General features: G+C 40.9%; 1 gene segment (V, D, J or C); it reads left to right on the forward strand.

Moving 5' to 3' along the window:
- The first annotated feature begins 6,866 nt into the window (after positions 1 to 6,866).
- LOC104672106 lies at positions 6,867 to 7,451 on the forward strand. The segment is given in 2 exon segments: positions 6,867 to 6,991; positions 7,078 to 7,451. Coding segments are annotated over 2 exon segments (420 nt in total).
- The last annotated feature ends 12,902 nt before the right edge of the window (positions 7,452 to 20,353 follow it).

Consider the following 20,353-nt stretch of genomic DNA (forward strand, 5'->3'; position numbering starts at 1 on the left):
AGGTTTCGGCTTAACTTCTGTACATAGTGAGAGATATGGGTCCAGTTTTATTCTTCTGCAAATAGCTGTTCAGTTTTTCCTGCACAATTTATTGAACAATGTGACCTTTTCCCAGGATATGCTTTTTGTCTAGTTGGTCACAGTCAGTTGGTTGCAGGCTTGTGACTTTATTTCTGGTATGTCTATTCTGTTCCATACATCTATGGTTCTCTGCTTGATTATTAGATGTGTATAAAAATAGTACTGTCTTCTGTATGTTTTTTCCATTATTTTAAAACTTTGCTGAATTAATATATCAATTCTAGGAGTATTTCTAAAGAATATTAGTTTTTTAAGTACAAAATCATATTATCAGCAAACACAAAATAATTTGACTTTCCCTTTTCCAATTTGGGTGTCTTTATTTCTTTCTCCTGCCTGACTACTCTGGCCAGGATTTCAAGTTCTATACTGATTAAGAGTGGTGAAAGTGGGCATCCTTGATATGTTCTGAGTCTTAGGAGGAATACTCTCAACATATTCCTATTCAGTATAATGTTGTGTGTGAGTTTGTCATATATGGTTTCTATTCATTTGAGGTATGTTTTCCTTCTATTCTAATTTTGTTGAGGGTTTTTATCATAAAGAAATCCTAGATGTCATCAATTGCTTTTTTTGGACCTATTGACATGATTATATGTTTCTTTGTTTTGAATTTTGTTTATGTGGTGGATCACAGTTATTGATACATGAATGTCGAGCCATCCTTGCATCCCTGAAACAAAACTTAGTAGATTGTGGCTTTTTATCTTTTTGATATGTGATTGGATTCAATTTTCTTGGGTCTTGTTGAGGATTTTTACGACTATAGTCATCAGTGATATTGATCTGTAGTATTCCTTTTTGGGTCCTGGCATGGAGGTGGTATGAAGCTGTTAGTGGCTTTGTGGAATGAGTTAGGGAGAAACACCCTCTACTCAATTTTTTGAAGAAGTTTCGGTAGAATTGCTAGCAGATCTTTTTGTATATTGGGAAGAATTCACCATTTAAAATCATCTGTTTTAGGGCTCCTTTGTTGAGACTTTTAAAATTCCTGCTTGAATATCACTAATTTTTGTTGGTCCCCTCAGGATTTTTATTTCTTCCTGTTTCAATCTTGGGAGATTGCATGTTTTCAGACATTTATCTGTTCACCCTAAATTTTCTAGTTTGTTAGCCGGGAGATGTTCATAGTAGTCTATGTTGATCATTTATATTTCTGTGGCATCAGTTGTAATCTTTTCTTTTTTGTTTCTCATTCTGCTTATTTAAATTGTCTACTTTACTTGCCTAATCTAGCTAGTGGTCTGTAAGTTTTGTTTATCATCCCAAAAACCCAACGTTTTATTTTGTTGGTTCTTTGTATTTCTTGGTTCTTAACTTTATCTAGGTCTGCTCTGGTCTTTGTTATTTGTTTTCTTCTACTGTGTGTTTGGTTTGTTGTGGTTGTTCTAATTCTTTGATATGTAATGTTAGGTTGTTAATTTGTAATCTTTAGATCTTTTTGATGAGGTCATTTAACACTATAATCTTCCCCCTCAGAACAGGTTTTTGCTGCAAAGGTTTTGGTATGCTGTTTCTCTATTTTTATACATTTCAAAGCATGTTACAATATCTTTTTTAATTTTATCATTGACCCAAAGTTCACTCAGTAGCAGGATGTATAATTTTCATGTGTGTGTATAATTTTCATGTGTGTGTGTATAGTTTTAAGTATTCTTCTAGGGTTTGATTTCTAGTTTTGTATTACTGTGGACTGAGAAGATAATTCATTTTTTAAAAAGTTATTGAGACTTTTATTTCTGGCATAGTATATAATCCATCTTAGAAAATATTCCTTGCTAATGGGAATAATGTATATTCTGCAGTCATCAGAATTGAATGTTCTGTTAATATCTTTTGGGTTTATTTGGTCTAGAGTCCAATTTAAATCTAGTGTTTCGTTGTTGATTTTCTTTCTCAATGATATGTCTAGATTGTCAGATGGGCATTGAAGTCCATCACTATTGTATTGTTATCTATGTTCTTCCTTAGGTCTAATAGTATTTGTTTTATGAACATGGCTTTTCTGGTGTAGAGCGCATATATATTTAGAATTGGTATTTTTAATCAATCATTTTATCATTATGTAATGACTTCCTTTGTCTTTAATTACTGGTGTTTACTGAAAGTTTGTTTTATATGATATAAGCATAGCTACTCTTGCTTGCTTTTGGTTTCCATTTGCATGAAATATCTTTTTTCACTCTCTTGATCTTGAGTCTATGTGTTTTTACCAATTAAGGGAGTTTCATGTCAGCAGCATAAATTTCAAAACTCTTTTTTATTCTTTCCACCAATGTATATATTTTAGGTGAAGAATTTAACTTATTTATATCCAAACTTAGTAGTGATATGTGAGGTTTGGATCTGTTGTCATGTTAATTATTAACTAGTGGCTTTGTAGTCTTAATTGTGTAATAGTTTTATGAGTGAATTTTATAATTTTGTGTTGTTTATGATGGTGAGTATTGACCTATGGCTTCCATATTTGGACTCCCTTGAGCATTTCTTGTAGTTCTGGTCTAGTGTAAATAAATATCCTTAGCATTTTCTTACCTTAGAAATACTTTATTTCTCCTTAATTTATAAAGCTTAGTTTAGCAGGATACAAAATCAATTATTGACATAGAATTTTTTCCTTTATTTTTTCTTTAAGTAGTCTGAAACTGAGAATTCAATCTTTTCTATCTTATAAGTTTATGTTGAGAAGTACATGGTTAGTTTAATAGAATTTCAGATAAATCATTAGACACTTTTTTGTGAATTTTAGAATGTTTTTCTTCCTATTTCCTTTAGATAGTCTGAGGACTGTAGATCCTGGTTATGTCTGTTTTCCAGTGTCTTGTCATGGAGTTTTCTGAACTTCTTTTATCTGCATGTGAAAATCTCTAGCAAGACTAGGGATATTTTCCTCAACTATTTCATCAATTTGGTCTTCTAAAAATTTTTACTAATTTTCTCCCTCAGGAATATCCATGATCCACTGTTTCAATTGTGTTACATAATCCTAAACTTCCCAATGATTTTGTTCATTTTTATCTGACTGGGTTAATTTGAAATATCTGTTAGGTTTGATATTCTTTCTTCAGTGTAGTGTAGTCCATTGTTAAAGTTTTAAACTCTATTTTCTAATTATAATTCAATGAAGTTTTTATGCACCGAAGATTATTCTTTAAAAATCAAAGTCTTAAGTAAATCTTGAATTGTTCTGATTTTTGCTTTCTGTTTTTTGACACAGAGTCTTGCAGTGTCGCCTGGACTGGAGTGCAACGGTGTGATCTTGGCTCACTGCAAGCTCCGCCTCCCAGGTTCATGCAATTCTGCCTCAGCCTCCTGAGTACCTGGGATTACAGGCACACACCACCACACCAAGCCAATGGTTTGTATTTTTAGTAGAGATGGGGTTTCACTATGTCGGCCAGACTGGTCTGGAACTTCTGACCTCACGATCCCCCCTCCTCGGCCTCCCAAAGTGCTAGGATTACAGGCATGAGCCACAATTGCCTGGCCTGAGTGGTTCTGATTTATTTGTGTTGGTTCTCAACTCTCTTTTGGATTTAATTGAGCTTCTTTAAAATAAACATTTTGAATTACTTATCTGAGATTTCAAATATATCATGTTGTTTAGATTCTATTGCTGGAGAGCTAAGGTGATATCTGGGGTCTTACAATTCTGCTTTTTCATACTTCCAGGATTGCTTATCTGCTAGCTTTTCATTGGCTAAACTATCTCTTACTATTTTTGAACTTATTTTGATTTTAATGAAAATTTCATTCCCTTTAGAATGTGAATATCATGCATATTGGGTGGGTCTTTTTATTTGGTTCTTGGTTTACTCAGTGGCAAAGACCCTGTAATTGTTTCTTGTCTATAGATGGTCATTATTTAGTGGCTTTCTGAAATGATGGTTGTAAAACAATGTACTGGGCCTGTGAGCAGGCTCACTGCCTCCTGCAGGTCCTAGATAGTGGAGGCCTCAGGAACTGTTTCTCATTTGGGATGCATTTGTTTCAGCAGATTTTATGTTGGGTTGTTAAGTTTACCCTTCACGTTAGTAGGTGGCCTTACAGGTTTGAGCTGACTGTGGCAGAAACAGATGAGTACATGCTTGATATCTGTGCACAGGGAGAAGCTCTCCGTTGCCTCAGGCAATGGGCTGGTCTATGAAATGCACAGTGACCTGAGTTCTCTGCTGAGCTCCTGAGAGGGGGACAAACATGAACCACTCAGCCTGGCAAGCAAAAGCACCAGCCTTGATGGAAATGGCCAGGTGAGGGGCATCTATTCAGTGTGATTTATTTTGTTATTAATAGTTTTAGTGTTGTGCCTTTTCCAAATTCCAGATTTAGTAGTAACATACTGAGCATGTGAGCAGGCCCGTGGTCATTTGCGGAGCTGGAATCACAGAAGTATTGAGAAGCTAATCTCATTTTCAACTGCTGTGCACTGGTGGTAGCGACTTTGTATTAGGTCATGCAGTTTGAACACTAGGCCGGGAGGTGGCGCTAGCAGGTAAGAGCCGGCTATGGGGGCAGCAGAAGGATTTATGCTTAACCACTGGTTAAAGTGGGAAATTTGTCACGTTCCAGATCTTAGAGAGAAGACTTTTAGTTAGTTCTCATTCATTATAATACTACCTGAAAGCCTCTGGAACACAACTTTTTAATATGTCGAGATGTGTTCTTTCTATATCCATTTTTAATTTTTTTTTTCCTGAGAGGATGTTGAGTTTCAACAAATGCTTTTTCAGCATCAGTTGAAAAAATAGTATGTGAATTAAAGATCTAAAGGTAAAACCTAAGACTATAGAAACTCTAGAAAATACCCTAGGCAAAACAATTTAGTACCTAAGAACTGGCAAAGATTTTATTCTGAAAATGATAGAAGCAATTTTAACAAAATCAAAAATTGACAAATGGGACCTAAGTAAACTAAAGAGCTTCTGCATAGCAAGATATACTATCAACAGAGTAAACAGGCAACCTCTAGAATGGGAAGTAAAGTATTTGCCACCTATACATCTGACAAATGTCTAACATTTATAATATACATGGAATTAAACAAACATACAAGAAAGAAAAAGTGGTCAAAAGACACGAAAAGACACTTACAAAAAGACCTACATGTGACCAAATAGCATAGCAAAACATGCTGAATATCACTATCGTTGGAGAAATACCTATTAAAACTACAGTAAGGTACCATCTCACATCAGTCAGAATGGCTAATCTTAAAAAAAGTAATAACAGATGCTGCTAAGGTTGCAAGAAAAAGGGAACATTTATACACTTTTGGTGGGAATATAAATTAGTTCAACCATTGTGGAAAGCAGTGTGGTGATCTCTCCAATAATCTATAACCGAAGTTTCATTTGATCCAACAATCCCACAGCTGGACAGACACCTAAAGGAATATAAACATGTAGGTTCACTGTAGCACTATTCACAATAGCATACACATGGAATTTACCTAAATGCTCATAGTGGCAGAATGGATAGAGAAAAATGTGGTACATAGAACCATGGAATACTATGCAGCTAAGAAAAGAATGAAATTATGTCCTTTGTAGGAACATGAGGGAAATGGAGGTCATTACTCTTTGCAAACTAATTTAGGAACAGAAAACCAGACACTATATGTTCTCACTTATTTGTTGGAGATGAATAATGAGAAATATTCTCTCAGGGCCTGAGTCTTGTTTACTCAAAAAATCATTCTATAATAAGTGTTCAACAAGTTGCCAATATGCCTTTAAATATCCTATTTTATCTGGACCATTTATATCACTCAATAAAGCCAAGAGAATTCTATGTAAAAGTGAGATTCTATGATAATAAATATCTTAACAGTGAGAATATGAAGGATATAGATGGCTTATTAATTTAATGGGTACATAACTGTGGGATACACTATGTTCCTATGAAGAAGACATTCAGATTTCAGAGCTAAGTAATGTTTCCTACGTTGTGTATTTGACTTGGCAGTGGTGGATTCGAGAGTGTGGCAGGTGCACAGACCAGGTGGATCAGAAATCAACATGTAAAGATGATGACCATCTATGGACATGAACTAAAAGTATGTGAAGACTTCAAGTAATTCTATTTAATGGAGTTTGAGATAAAATCCAAGCTTATTCAAAACACAAATTACTTAGTATTTATTTTGGAATTATGAGTTTATCAAGAAATTCCAATTCCTATTTCCATTTCAACTCCTGCTTCCTACTCTCAGTGGGAGGGAAAACTCAGAGCCAATCACACGTCACAGGGCAAATCTGTCAACTAAGAGTCTTTCCACTGAAGGGTCTGGGAGCTCAGGACTCTCAGGCAGGTGCTGGGGACTCTGTCTTGGGAGTGCCCAGCAGATCTCGGAACTCTCCCTGGGGCCTGCTGGGCACTCATGTAGGATAACTAGTGGCCACTTATTCAGAGTTACCAGTGAGCTCTGACTGTTCCTAATGGAACCAGGATAGAGTCAATGTGCCTGCTCACTGTCAGAGACAGCGATGGTCCCAGAAACAATCGAGGTAATCTCTATGCCAATAAAATGTGGATTCACAGTGAGGAGCACGTCCTGGGAGTCGGGATTGTTCTTCATTAGGAAGAGTGCTGTCCACAAAAAGCTTAGAAATGGGGCAGGGGGTGCATTTCCTCAAGCAGGATTAGGGCTTGGTCTCTCAGTATCCCACTCTTGTATGGCTGATGTGGCATCTGTGTATTTTTCTCATCCTAGATCAGGCTTTGAGTTGTGAAATATCCTGCCTCATGAATGTGCAAATAACCTGAGGCCCCTGAGATAAATATAGATATATTGGTGCCCTGAGAGCATCACTCAACAACCACATCCCTCCTCTAAAGAAGCCCCTGGGAGCACAGCTCATCACCATGGACTGGACCTGGAGGCTCTTCTTTGTGGTGGCAGCAGCTACAGGTAAGGGGCCTCCTAGTCCCAAAGCTGAGGAGGGGATCCTGGTTTAGTTAAAGAGGATTTTATTCACTGCTGTGTCCTCTCCACAGGTGCCCAGTCCCAGGTGCAGCTGGTGCAGTCCGGGGCTGAGGTGAAGAAGCCTGGGGCCTCAGTGAAGGTCTCCTGCAAGACTTCCGGATACACCTTCAGCAGCTATGCTATCAGCTGGGTGCGACAGACCCCTGGACAAGGGCTTGAGTGGATGGGATGGATCAACCCTATTGTTGGTATAACAAACTATGCACAGAAGTTCCAGGGCAGAGTCACGATTACCGCGGACACGTCCACGAGCACAGCCTACATGGAGCTGAGCAGCCTGAGATCTGAGGACACGGCCGTGTATTACTGTGCGAGAGGCAGTGTGAAAACTCACATCCTGAGAGTGTCAGAAACCCTGAGGGAGAAGGCAGCTGTGCGGGGCTGAGGAGATGACACGGGTTATTAGGTTTAAGGCTGTTTACAAAATGGATTATATATTGGAGAAAAAAAGAACAATAGAAACACGTACATACTCTAATTTTAAGACAAATATTCCATTCAAGAGTCGTCATATAAGCCAGATTCACAGAGTGGAAAAGGCCACACTCAATAATGGTGATACCAACATTCTGTGAAGGTGCTACTGTGAACAAGTTTTCCAGCGGGATGAACACATGATTTGGAGCAAGGTTATTTGATCACATGGTGAGACTAAGAATGATTCCTAAAAAGTGGCAAAAATGTCTTTCAAATGTTTCTGTCCCTCCTTGTCATGAAGTTTATTTTAGAGCAATTTTAGGATGACAAAGAAATTGAACAGAAGATGTGAGAATTCCCACTAATCCCTGCCCTACACAGGCACAGCCTCCTCCACCACGACCATCCTTCACCACAGGCACGAATCTGTTACAATGGATCAATCTCCAAGGACACTTGGTTCCTTCTTTTTCTGGTGATGCCCTAATATAACAATCCTAAAGTATTTCAGAGCACCACAGTTTTTTTCAGTGCTTTCTAGAACTCATATTAGTCAGAGAAAAAGTGGGTGAGGCTATTACTATTTGAACTCTTTCTTCCAAAATCCACAAAATATATATTAATTTACAGATTATCTGACTTCTGGTTTACAACGCTCCTTCCCAGAGAGTAAGATTTTTAAGATTTTAGAGGCAGGTTCATGTCTCTAAAAGACCTGAAAATTCTGGTGAATCCTATAATGAACATCCTTTCATGAGAATAAGAGACCCTGGCAATGAGAGACTCCATGTGTAATGCCCTGGAGTTGGATTAGATACACTGCAAGCTCTTGGGTTGTGTGTCTGAATAAGATGGTTCTTTAGGTCACAGAAATCTCTGTGAGCTGTAGGTCCCATGAAACAGTGTGTATGAATACTGGCCTATTTTTCAATTAGGAAAAATTATCTGTGTTGGAGTAGGCTTCCAATTTTGTAGATATTTTCATTGCTTCTTGAGTTGTAAGACATGAACCAGAAAATTGACTGGCGTTTTTCTGGAGTTTCATGGCTGGAGTTCACAAGATCTCAGGAAACCACTTCTCTGTTGCTTTAGTTTGAAAGACTAACGTCCTAGGAAAAGAAGCCTCTGTCTAACCATGATGAGCACATTTCTTCTGCATACCATGAAGTTTGAGACCCCATTGTCAAGAATCATGAAAACTTTACACTCCAGTTTACTGAAAATCCTGACTCTTGAATTTAATATTGATTGGCATTGACAAAAATGTTTCATTCTTGGATGTTTCCTCAGTTTCTGGCCCAACATATCAGTGGACTAAGAATCCTCCATTAGCTGCCTGTCTGTAGCACTGAGTTGATTGACAATCTTCAGAGTCATCCATGAAGAAGAGTCCTGAGGTTCATCGTATTCTTGTAGACACTCAGGTGAACCAAAGGAATTAACTGAATTGAGGGCTGCCAGCCATTTCCATGTCACTAGGAATAATTACCATCTAAGTGTAAAGGTCTACATCACTCAGAATACCCCGCATGACAGGCTGATTCAAAAAAATCCAACCCCACAGAGGCTCCACAGCAACCCTTACAGTTCTTTCAAGGAAGAAATAATCTCCAAGTTAGGTGAGTCATTATAGGTGTTCTGAGCTACGGTAAACATTGGATTAGGACCAGATTTGTCTGAGTTTAATGTGATTATTATACTCAGCTGCTGGTCCCATATGGCCTGAATATGGATAATTTAAATGAGCCTGGCTGTGTGATTTGTTATATGAAAATCTGAACTAAGGCCAGGCGCGGTGGCTCAAGCCTGTAATCCCAGCGCTTTGGGAGGCCGAGACGGGCGGATCACGAGGTCAGGAGATCGAGGCCATCCTGGCTAACACGGTGAAACCCCGTCTCTACTAAAAATACAAAAAACTAGCCGGGCGAGGTGGCGGCACCTGTAGTCCCAGCTACTCGGGAGGCTGAGGCAGGAGAATGGCGTGAACCCGGGAGGCGGAGCTTGCAGTGAGCTGAGATCCGGCCACTGCACTCCAGTCTGGGTGACAGAGCGAGACTCCGTCTCAAAAAAAAAAAAAAAAGAAAAAGAAAATCTGAACTAAATAAACGTAAAGAGCATGTCTGGACTACCATGAGGGTGAGAGATCCTGGGGGCCCCACCACCCCCATACTCTCATCGCCCTTTCCTCCAGGAACCTCCAGGTTCTCGGTGAGAATCCACCTAGATGCCTGCATGGCTGTATTACCAGGAGATCAAATCTCTGATAAAACACTGAGACCTTCTTCAGGCAGACAGCCCCTTTTTATATCCTTATGTATGTGAGGAAAGATAATTCATCCCCATTACAAGCCCATACCTACACCCTTACTTTATCATGAAAATGGCTACAATTAGCCAAAAGGGGCACATTTACAAAAATTTTCCTGTGATGTTCCATCGAGAAAAGAGCAAAAATCAGCTTCACACCTGGAGACTTCCAGTATCGGGCACAGTCCAGAAAAAGAAGATCACCAGAGTATTAAGATTCATCTGTAAGAACATGTAATGCTTCCGTGTTCCACACATTACGTCTCACCAGTTTAGTCAATATGGATTAAACATGAGAGTGTGGCAATGCACAAACTCTATCTGAGGAGGAAAATAGGATAAAAAATATTCAGCAAAATAGAGCAATTTGAAGCCTCTGACAACAGCAACTTCAGCACCAAGGAAATGATTTCACCCTCATTGCCTCAAATTTACTTTTCATGGCATGTCTGCAGGGTTTCAAAGTGAGACCAGCTGAATTCAATTGCATGCACTTCCCAGGTGTCTACTTGTATTCTGTTTTCTTCTGTTTGCAAAAAGTAGACACATATTCAGCCTTAGTGCCAGTGTAGGGAGTGCTTTCCTTGACATGGATACCAGAAAAGAAAGGAAAAAAATGGGCCGATTAATGTTAAAATTAGCCACAGTGTGTGTGTGTGTGTGTGTGTGTGTGTGTGTGTGTGTGATTTGAATACTAGAGTTGAATTGGGCTTCTGTCCACGTGCAACTGCACCTGCAGGTATTCTCAGGTGCAATAATCAACTGCAGGACCCTAAAGAAAATAAGAATCCCCCGCCAAATCCCTGAAGAGTTTTGGGGTTCACCATATGTCAAACGATTCTGTGCCTCTGGAGCTCCAGGAAAGGGCTCCCCAGTGATGCAGGAGATCTTTTCTTCGGGTCCCCTGTAGAGTTCTGGGTTTCCTAAGGCCAATTCAGTATTTCAAAAGATGGTGTGAGAAGCACGTTGTGTCACTAAAGGAGAATTCTGAGCCAGGGCACAGCCACTTTATACCGGGCTAGAGACACTAGTAGGAATATACTCTGTAAGCTCAGACAGAAACGCTCCTGCTGGGTAGGGGCTGGGCTGCAGGGAGCACTCAGGATAAACCCAGCACAGGCTCCCACCCCAGAGTAGGTGCACAGCAGGCTGGGGAGGGGTTCCTCTCAGGGCCCCGGAATACCTTTAAAAATAGCTAATATAAGTATTTCACCAGGACTTCTAATGTTTGTATAAATATTCCATTCAATTGTGAGCATTTATCAAACTGGATGTTGTAATGAGAACCACTTTCACAATGGGGAATTCAAACTCTGCTAGTTATCATAATAGTAAGCAGCTGGAGGTCAGGAGGCGATCCTTTCTTTTAAATCAGTGCAATTTTTGGACAAACACACTCATTCCCAAAATAACGCATTCACATATTAAGGTCTAGAAATGGTTCAAGTTGCCCCTGATTCATTCAAATGTGGACTCAAAGTGAGGTGCGTGTCCCGGGGGAGCTTGTTCTCCAGTGGGGGAGGCTCTGTCAACACAGAGTTCAGTGATGTGTAGGGGACACATGGCGTCTAACAGGATTACGGCTTGAACCCTCAGCTTCTACAACTGTGTCATCCACGTGTCATGTATTTGCTCTTTCTCATACTGGGTCAGGAATTGGGCTATTAAATAGCATCCTTCAAGAATATGCAAATCACTGAGGTTAATACAGATAATTCTGTGCCCTGAGAGCATCACCCAACAACCACACCCCTCCTCGTGACCACACCCCACCAACAGCACAGCTCTTCACCATGGACAGGACCTACAGGATCCTCTTCTTGGTGGCAGCAGCAGCAAAAGTTAAGGGGCTCCCCAGTCCCAGGGCTGACAGAGAAACCAGGCCCGTCAAGTGAGACTTCACACAATCCTGTTTCCTCTCCACCGGTGCCCACTCCCAGGTGCAACTGGTGCAGTTTGGGCCTGAGGTGAAGCAGCCTGTGGTCTCAGTGAAGGTCTTCTGCAAGGCTTCTGGTTACAGCTTTACCACCTATGGTATGAATCGGGTGAGATAGGTCCCTGGAGAAGGGCTTGAGTGGATGGGATGGATGAACACCAACACTGGCAACCCAACCTATGCCCAGGGCTAAACAGGATGGTTTGTCTTCTCCATGGACACCTCTGTCAGCACAGCGCATCTGCAGATCAGCAGCATAAAGGCTGAGGACACAGCCATGCAATACTCTATGAGAGACACAGTGTGGACACCCACATCCTGAGAGAGTCAGAAGCCCTGAGGGAAGAGGTAGCTGTGCTGAGCTGAGGCAGTGGTGCAGCAGTTTCTTTATCTTCCATGTGATCTCATTTTGCATCAACTTCCACTGTTATATTAGCCATGAATGTGGGATAGACGGGTGCTCCTAAGAGATCCCTAACTTGTCCTTTTTGATGGGTTTTCCAGAAGACGTGAGGAGCCACTTTGTTTGCAAAGCATCCCAAAGCCATGCCCTGCTCCACACACGAGTGCCCATTTCCTGGTCTTTGGTTAACTGTAAAACGCTCATCAGTGCACCTGGGCTAATTTCACATCAGGTAGAGGAATGAGTTCTAAAGGAAAGCTAAAGCTGTAATAGCAATTCCTGCTCAATAACCTTCAGCTTCATTGCTTTTGTGTGACCCATCAATTAATTACGTTACATCAAGGTTCTCAATGGGAGTGTCTAATAAATATTAGGGATGTACAGAAGTTCCCTAATTAAAATGAAACAATTGTGAACACAACCTCAGTATTCAACCATGTCTCCACACTTCACACCCTTCACCACAAAGGTATTTTCATCTCTCCTGGAAGTTGGTTTCATTTTGAAATTAGTGATTGTTTTTCATTTTAATATCTCAAGATTATCGTATGTGACTATTTTATCAGAAAGTGAGTGATGGGAACTTGAACTAAACAACTGAAAACAAATTCACAACTAATTAACAAGATGACAGAATGTGATTGGCTCCAGGCTTTGATAATCCAGCGGTTTATGCACTCAGACTTTAAATTTACACATCTTCCTGTTACCTTCATGACACAGTCAACTCTCATTATGAAAGAAATGGTGACTTCATTCCCAAGGGTCACGCACAGTTACAAAAATAGACTGGCTAAAGTGAGGAGTTGATTGTTTAAATTCCCGTTTCAAGAAGTAGAATCAACTACTTTTCTGAGTGGCTCACAATGACTGCAGCTCACTCACAGAGCTCAGACAGAAACCTCCCTTCAGGGTGGGAGCTGGGCTGCAGGGGGCACTCGGTAGCCATAAAGGTGAAAATGAGCTGTCAGATGGAACTTCCCCATCACCTCAACATGGAATTTATTGTTTCATTTCATTAACACTCTTTACATAATGGTTCCTATTTTTGGTCTGTTTATTACTTGCATTTTTCAAATGAATCTCACTCGAATCTTTACTCTTTTGCATTTTGTCTCCAGGACAAGGTTGGGAAGTGTTACCTCCAGCATCATAACATGATCTAGTGACCTGACACATTTGTGGCAAAGAATACCTACCGATTCAGAAGCTCTTTGGTTTTCTTTCCATGAAATACAATTATTTCTTCTGTTCTGTGTATGAGCATATCCTAGCAACCCTGTACACACCCACATAGATGTCTACAAGCCTATGAATTATTCTCTGTAAATAAAAATTTATCTCAATTTCCCTCAATGTTCATAATTCTTCTGAAGGTGAGGAAGGTCTTTCTGGATCTTTTTAAACAAAATGTCCACAGACCACCTGGTAGGTAAGGAGCTCACCTGGCTCTGGATGTTGGCTCTGTGTCTTTTCCTCTGTTGTCCCACAGGTCAGCTCACTTGTTCAGTCCTAACAAGAGAGCCCAGATTTGTCCTGATGTTGAAACACACCCAACTTCTGATGACTCTCCTGTTATCCACATTCATGGAGATAGATTATTTATTATATAATTCACCAAACTAATGTCAAATGCCCAAGTTGCAATACCGCAAACTCTAAGGTATGTTCATGCAATTCAATGAAGGAGAAAGTCTTTCAGACACAGGTGCACCTGACACGATAAATATGTCGGTGAGTACTCTGGGCTTGAGTGTCATTGTCCAGCCATGTTTCAGAAGTGTGACCTGTCAGGGAAGAACCAGAGTTCCTTGTGCTCTCAGAGGGGAGGGCTCACAGATGTCCTCTCTTGTTCCCAGGAAAGGCAATTGCACTAATCTTTATGATGAGATTTTGCTCCTGTGCTGACCTATAATAGTTTTTGACTGAAATTGTCACTGTGATCCTCAATCTGCATCTATTCACACAGAAGTGTATAAAGGTCAGGCCACATTCTCAGCATCACACGTTGACATGGTTGGAGATACGTCCCACTACCTTCTCCTGAGATTGCAGACAGAATCCCAAACTTCAAATGGTCACAAAATGGAGGGTCTCAGATTTTTTTTTTTATGACTCACTCTCTGGGACAGATATATTCCCTCTAATCATGATGGATATTCTGAATTACAATAAACATTGCATGGATGTACGTTTATATAAATTCACTGTGATGAATATATTTAGCTGCTGCCCTAATGTTTTGAATGGAGATTTGACAATTTAGATAACCTGGATGTTTGGTTGGTTTCATATAAATCTTCACGGGTAGAACAGCATTGAACCTATTCCAAAATCTGTCCTTGATCCATGATAACACTCATCTCCCAGACCAACTCCTTCAGCACATCTCCCTACCTGGAAGAAGAGGACTCTGGGCTTGGTGAGGGGAGGCCCCAGGAAGAGACCTGAGTTCTCAGAGGGCACAGCCAGCGTCCTCCTCCCAGGGTGAGCCCAAAAGACCGGGGCTTCCCTCATCCCTTTTCACTGCTCCATACAAAGGCACCACCCACATGCAAATCCTCACTTAGGCACCCACAGGAAACCACCACACATTTCCTTAAATTCAGGGTCCTGTTCACACAGGAAATATTCTCTGAGAGTCATGGACATCCTGTGCAAGAACATGAAGTACCTGTGGTTCTTCCTCCTCCTGGTGGCAGCTCCCAGATGTGAGTGTCTCGGGGATGCAGATATGACGATATGGGAGGCTGTCTCTGATCCCAGGGCTCACTGTGGGTCTCTCTGTTCACAGGGGTCCTGTCCCAGGTGCAGCTGCAGGAGTCGGGCCCAGGAGTGGTGAAGCCTTCGGAGACCCTGTCCCTCACCTGCGCTGTCTCTGGTTACTCCATCAGCGGTGGTTATCGCTGGAGCTGGATCCGTCAGCCCCCAGGGAAGGGACTGGAGTGGATTGGGTATATCTATGGTAGTGGTGGGAGCACAAACTACAACCCGTCCCTCAAGAGTCGAGTCACCATTTCAATAGACACGTCCAAGAACCAGTTCTCCCTGAAGCTGAGCTCTGTGACCGCCGCGGACACGGCCGTGTATTACTGTGCGAGAGACACAGTGAGGGGAGGTGAGTGTGAGCCCAGACACAAACCTCCCTGCAGGGCGGCGGAGGGGGCGGGCGCAGGTGCCGCTCAGGACCAGCAGGGGGCGCGCGGGGACCACAGAGCCCGAGGCCGGGTCAGGAGCAGGTGCAGGGAGGGCGGGGCTTCCTCATCTGCTCAGTGCTCTCCCTCCTCACCAGCACCTCAGCTGTCCCCAGGGCTGATATCTGTGGTTCTGCTTCCTCACATTCTTCTGCCAGAAAAGAAAGGAGGAAGGCACATTTCCTCTTACAACTGAACTTTCACCGATTACTAGGAACTTTCCTACAAGTTCCTGCATGGCCCATTATTCCTTAGTGATTAAAAAAACATATATTCTAATGCTTCTCACCATCTCTTGGTTTGTGTCATCAATCGAATTGTGCCCTCTTTGAAATTCATATGCTGAAACCTTAAATTCAATGGATCTATATAGGAATTTTAATGATACAATTAAGGTTAAATGTGGTCAGAAGTGTGAGAACTAATGCAATAGACGTGCTGTCTTTATAAGAAGAGGAAGAGACACCAGAGACCTCTCACTTTTCACGTGCACGCAGAGAAGAGGCCATGTGGAGACGCAGTGTATTAGAAGGTGCCCCAGTGCATGCCAGGAAGAAGCCACACCAAGAACCAAACCTGCCAGCACCTTGATCTTCAACATTCAGACTTCAGAATTGTAAGAAAATCAATATTTGTTGTTTAAGCCACCCACTCCGTGTTGTCTTCTTATGAAGACCCAGACAGACTAATACCACATAACTCATAACTCTGTTAACGCTGTGCCCGGGATGGAGAATCAGCCCCCTGAGGCTGGGCACATCGCTCAGATTTCCACATAAAGTAGGCAAAAAATTGTAGCTGTGGTATAAAATCTTGTCATGTCCCTGTTGACCAATTTCTGGGCAAAGTGTTTTAATAAAGCCGCTGAGGCTTTGTCACAAAAGTTGTCTTTTATCTTTTCTGAAGACCTAACTAATGAACAATGGGCACGAGCTGGATGGAGACGGACCACTGACCATCTTCTGCTGTCTCCTTAGCATGCCACAGAAAACCACACCAACATTACTCTATGTCTTCAACTCTCTAAATTTGCACTGAATCTATTGCTAAATGAGGAGCTACATGAGGTCTGGGTTTTGTTCCCTTCTTCCCAGTCTTCCTCAATTACCAAGGGCAGAAGAGACTTACAATGAAATTTGGCTGTCAATGCCCCCAACACCACATCACTTTTTAAGGTCCAGGAACTTTATTTGGGGGGTAGTGAAATACACTTTTAAATGGAAAGCCCTAAAGCACATACAACAGCTGAAGGAATGGCCACTGTGCACCTGAAGGCTGATGAGGCAGATGGTAGGGTACCTTCCTCCAGGATGATCCTGGGTGTGTGATGGCTGGACGCCTCATGCATATGGAATTAAGGACTGGACTGAATTAGAAACAATGGCCACATCCCATAGGAAAACAAGAAAAGAACAGGTGGGCATCGGTGAAGACAGGTAATTAAATTTGTTGAGTTTAAGATGAAATTTTTTCCGAAGTTTTTAATGTTCTTAGCTAAATATGAATCTTTTCTACAAACTGAGAATTAAAAGGAGAATGGAGTTAGAAGATGAGAGAGAAAAAAAGTCCTCAGAGAGCAGAAAGAAAATTCACACAAAACTGTCGCATGGCAGAGGCCAGAATGGAGCTGATGCAGCAATGTCATTATTCTGCAGCCCTAGTTGAAACACTTTGGTGTTTCAGGCAGGCCCAGTGTTGAAGAATTCCTTTAGTTCTTGCTTCTCTAGGAAAGGTCTTACCTATCCTTTATTTTACAAAAAGATTTACATGGTAAAGTTTCTTGGTTGGCAGAGTTTTGTTTGTTTTTCAGTTTTTTCCCCCCAGCAATTTGAATACAGTCATGGGCCACCTAACAATGATTCAGTCAGCAATAGACCACATATATGTTTGTGGCCACATAACATTGTAATACCATATTTTCACTAAGGATGTTCCATATTTAGATGTGTTTAGATAGAGAGATACTTACCACGGCATTTCAGTTCCCTGCAGTGTTTGGTGCAGTAACATGCTATACAGGTTACTTGTCTGGAAACATTGTGCTATTCCACATAGTCTATGTGTACTAGGATATTCCTTGTAGGTTTGTGTAAGTTCTCCCTATGATACTTGCACAATGATGACATTGACTAGAAATACATTTCTCAGAAATAATCTCTATCAATGAACTATTCATTATCAAATATAATTCCTCTCCATTCGGAACTGAAAATCTTCTCCTGAGAAATCTGCTAAATCTGCTCTTTTACAATCTGTTTTCAAAAACCTTTCCTTTAGCAATGTGGTTTCAAACTATCTCTGATTTTTCTCATTTGGTTTACCTTATTGAAAATGTATAGAGCTTCATGGATGTGGATGAATATTTGCTTCTCCAGATTTAGAAAATTTCCATGCTATTCCTTCTTTAAAAACCTTTCTGCCTCTCTGCTCTGTCTCTCTTGCTCTGTCTCTCTTTCTCTGTCTCTCTCTCTCTGTCTCTCTCTCACCCTCTTCCTTCACTACCCCTTTTGTCTTATCTTTGCATAACTCCTCAATGCATGATTTCATTTTCACTGTGCTTCCTGACTCATAAGTCTTTAACTCTTTTTTATTTCTTTCATTTAAGTTTTTCTTCTCTGTCTCTACTATTTCAAATGATCTTTCTTTGAGTTTACTGTTTCTTTTATAACTTGATCTAGTCTGGTCTAAAATCCTCTTAAAAATTTTGTCTGACTTCTTGTATTCTTCAGCATCAGTATTTTTGTTTAGTCATCTTTTAAATGTTTTATCTCTATTAAAATTCTCACATTGTTCTTGCATGATGCCACTAGCTCATTGAACATGTTTCTAACATTTACTTTACATTTTCTTCCAGGTAATCCATATGCTTCGTTTTCATTGATACCAGTTTCTAGATCTTTATGTTGTTCTTCTGTTTGGACCATGTTCCCCTCCTCCTTCATTGTCCTTGACTGTCTTTGCTGCTACCTGTTCATTATAACAAAAGCCACCATACACTCTTCAAAGACGAGGCTTGTAGAGATCATCCTCACCAATCAGTCCAGGCAGTAATTTGGGTCTCTCAAAACTTCCTGGTATTCAAATTTCTGTCTCTGTTCTTAATGGTCCCTGGGTTTTAGAGGATGATGGATTCTGCCAGAAATCACAGGTAGGAGAGGTAGAAACTATTTACTCAAGCAGCCCCTTGAAAATTTGGACCACTGGACAAAGTTTTGTTATTGATATATGATTCATCAAATAATGTTAGTTCAAGCTTCTCTCAACCAGTCACCTAACACTGAAATTGTATCATTTGTTATTTGAATCTGGGGTTTATTCTTTGAGTATTTAGGTAAAATTGCAAACTAGTTTAAATCTGCCTATTTGGCAAACTGATCTGTTGCTGAATTTCCATTTTCTGCATTATCTCTGTGCATTTAAATCTAAATCTGTATTAGACATGCATCTAGAATGTGGAAAAGTGTCTTAAAGTTCTTTATTTTATTTAATTTAATGGGGTTTCCAGAAGATGTGAAAATCTCCTGTGTTTATCAAGCACCTGACTATTGGTCAATAGTTTTCTCTTTAATTTTTCTCTCTCCTCTCACATTATCTATAATAAGCAAGGAGAAATGAAGACACACCATCGACAATTTGCTTAGACATCCCACCACCTAAAATTCTGTCACTTACTAATTCTAACTTCATCCAATGTAACATCACTAAGACATAAATTCTATAACAAGGTACACATACTTTCCAGTTCTAATACCACGTTTGTGACAGAAACAATGCAGGTGTGCTCTCTGCAAGGTGGTCATCTGAGGTCTGAGATGAGGGGTCACACAGGTATTTTTATGATATTTAAGGGATCGGGCAACAACAGTGATAACAATCCTGATCATCACTGGCTCTTACCGGAAAGTAAATAGTCCAGGGACGCTGAAACCACAAAAGGGATTAACTGCCAAAAATGAGCTTTTCCCCCGGTGACGCTTGATCAAGGTCACAGCCCAGAAGAGGATGCCGATCGCGTCTCTAGGTTTCCATGGTCAGAACAGGGAGTGCTTACCCACACTGCCCAATCCATTTTCACCAGGATGATGGCTCTGGATTAAAGACGCAAGTGTGGCAATGCACAGACTCTATCTGAGGAGAACGTAGGGAAACTAATGGAAAATGGCAGAGAATGAGACAAGACAGTAGAGGAATCCAAAGCCTCTGATATCACCATTTTTAAGACCACGGTCTTGAAAGCTCCCTAATTGACCTCAGCTTCTGTTATCATGAAGCCTTTGCTGGATTCCTAGCTGAGAAAAAGAAAAGAACAACCTGCTTGCACTTCCCAAGTCTCCCCTTGTATCCTGTTTGCTTTAGATCTCTAGGGTAAAAAGTCAGATACATGGGCCTAGTGTCACTGTAGGTGGCACTTCCTATAAGCTACAAAATAAGAAGAAGGGAAAATGTGTGTTATTGGAATAGTGGACACGGAGTGGGGTGTCATCTGAATGTATCTGGACCTGCTGGTATTCTCAGGTGCAACATTCAACTGCAGGAGCCCATTGAAGAGACACATCCCCAAACTCCTGTAAGTTTCTGTATTCATTTTGGATCCACTAACGCAGTGAATCCAGAGCTTCAGAGAAGGAGCTTCCTCTTTCATCATATAATCCTTGCTTTGGTTCACCCTGCAGAGTTCAACAGATTTAGTAAGGCTAATCAATTGTTTCAAGAAATGGTGTCAGCAGTATATGGTGTCACTGAGAGAGTATTCTAAACCAGACCAAAGCCATTTCATGTTGGGCTAGAGAAGCTGGGGGTAAATGTTTGTGAGTCCCAAGAGGAACTTCCTTGCAAGGCAAGGGCTGGTCGGGAGAGTCACTCAGGAGCCACACAACACAGGTTCCAGCCCTGGAGCAGGTGCACAGGAGGCTGCTGAGAAGGTTTCCTCTGAAGGACTGAGTCTTCCTTTGTCAGAAAAAAAAGCTAAAATATGAGTTCAACAAGTTGCTGATATCCGAGCCATTCGTACAATTTAAGGCATTGAGAAC

The sequence above is a fragment of the Rhinopithecus roxellana genome, chromosome 5 (genome assembly GCF_007565055.1).
Source record: "Rhinopithecus roxellana isolate Shanxi Qingling chromosome 5, ASM756505v1, whole genome shotgun sequence".
Lineage (NCBI taxonomy): Eukaryota > Metazoa > Chordata > Mammalia > Primates > Cercopithecidae > Rhinopithecus > Rhinopithecus roxellana.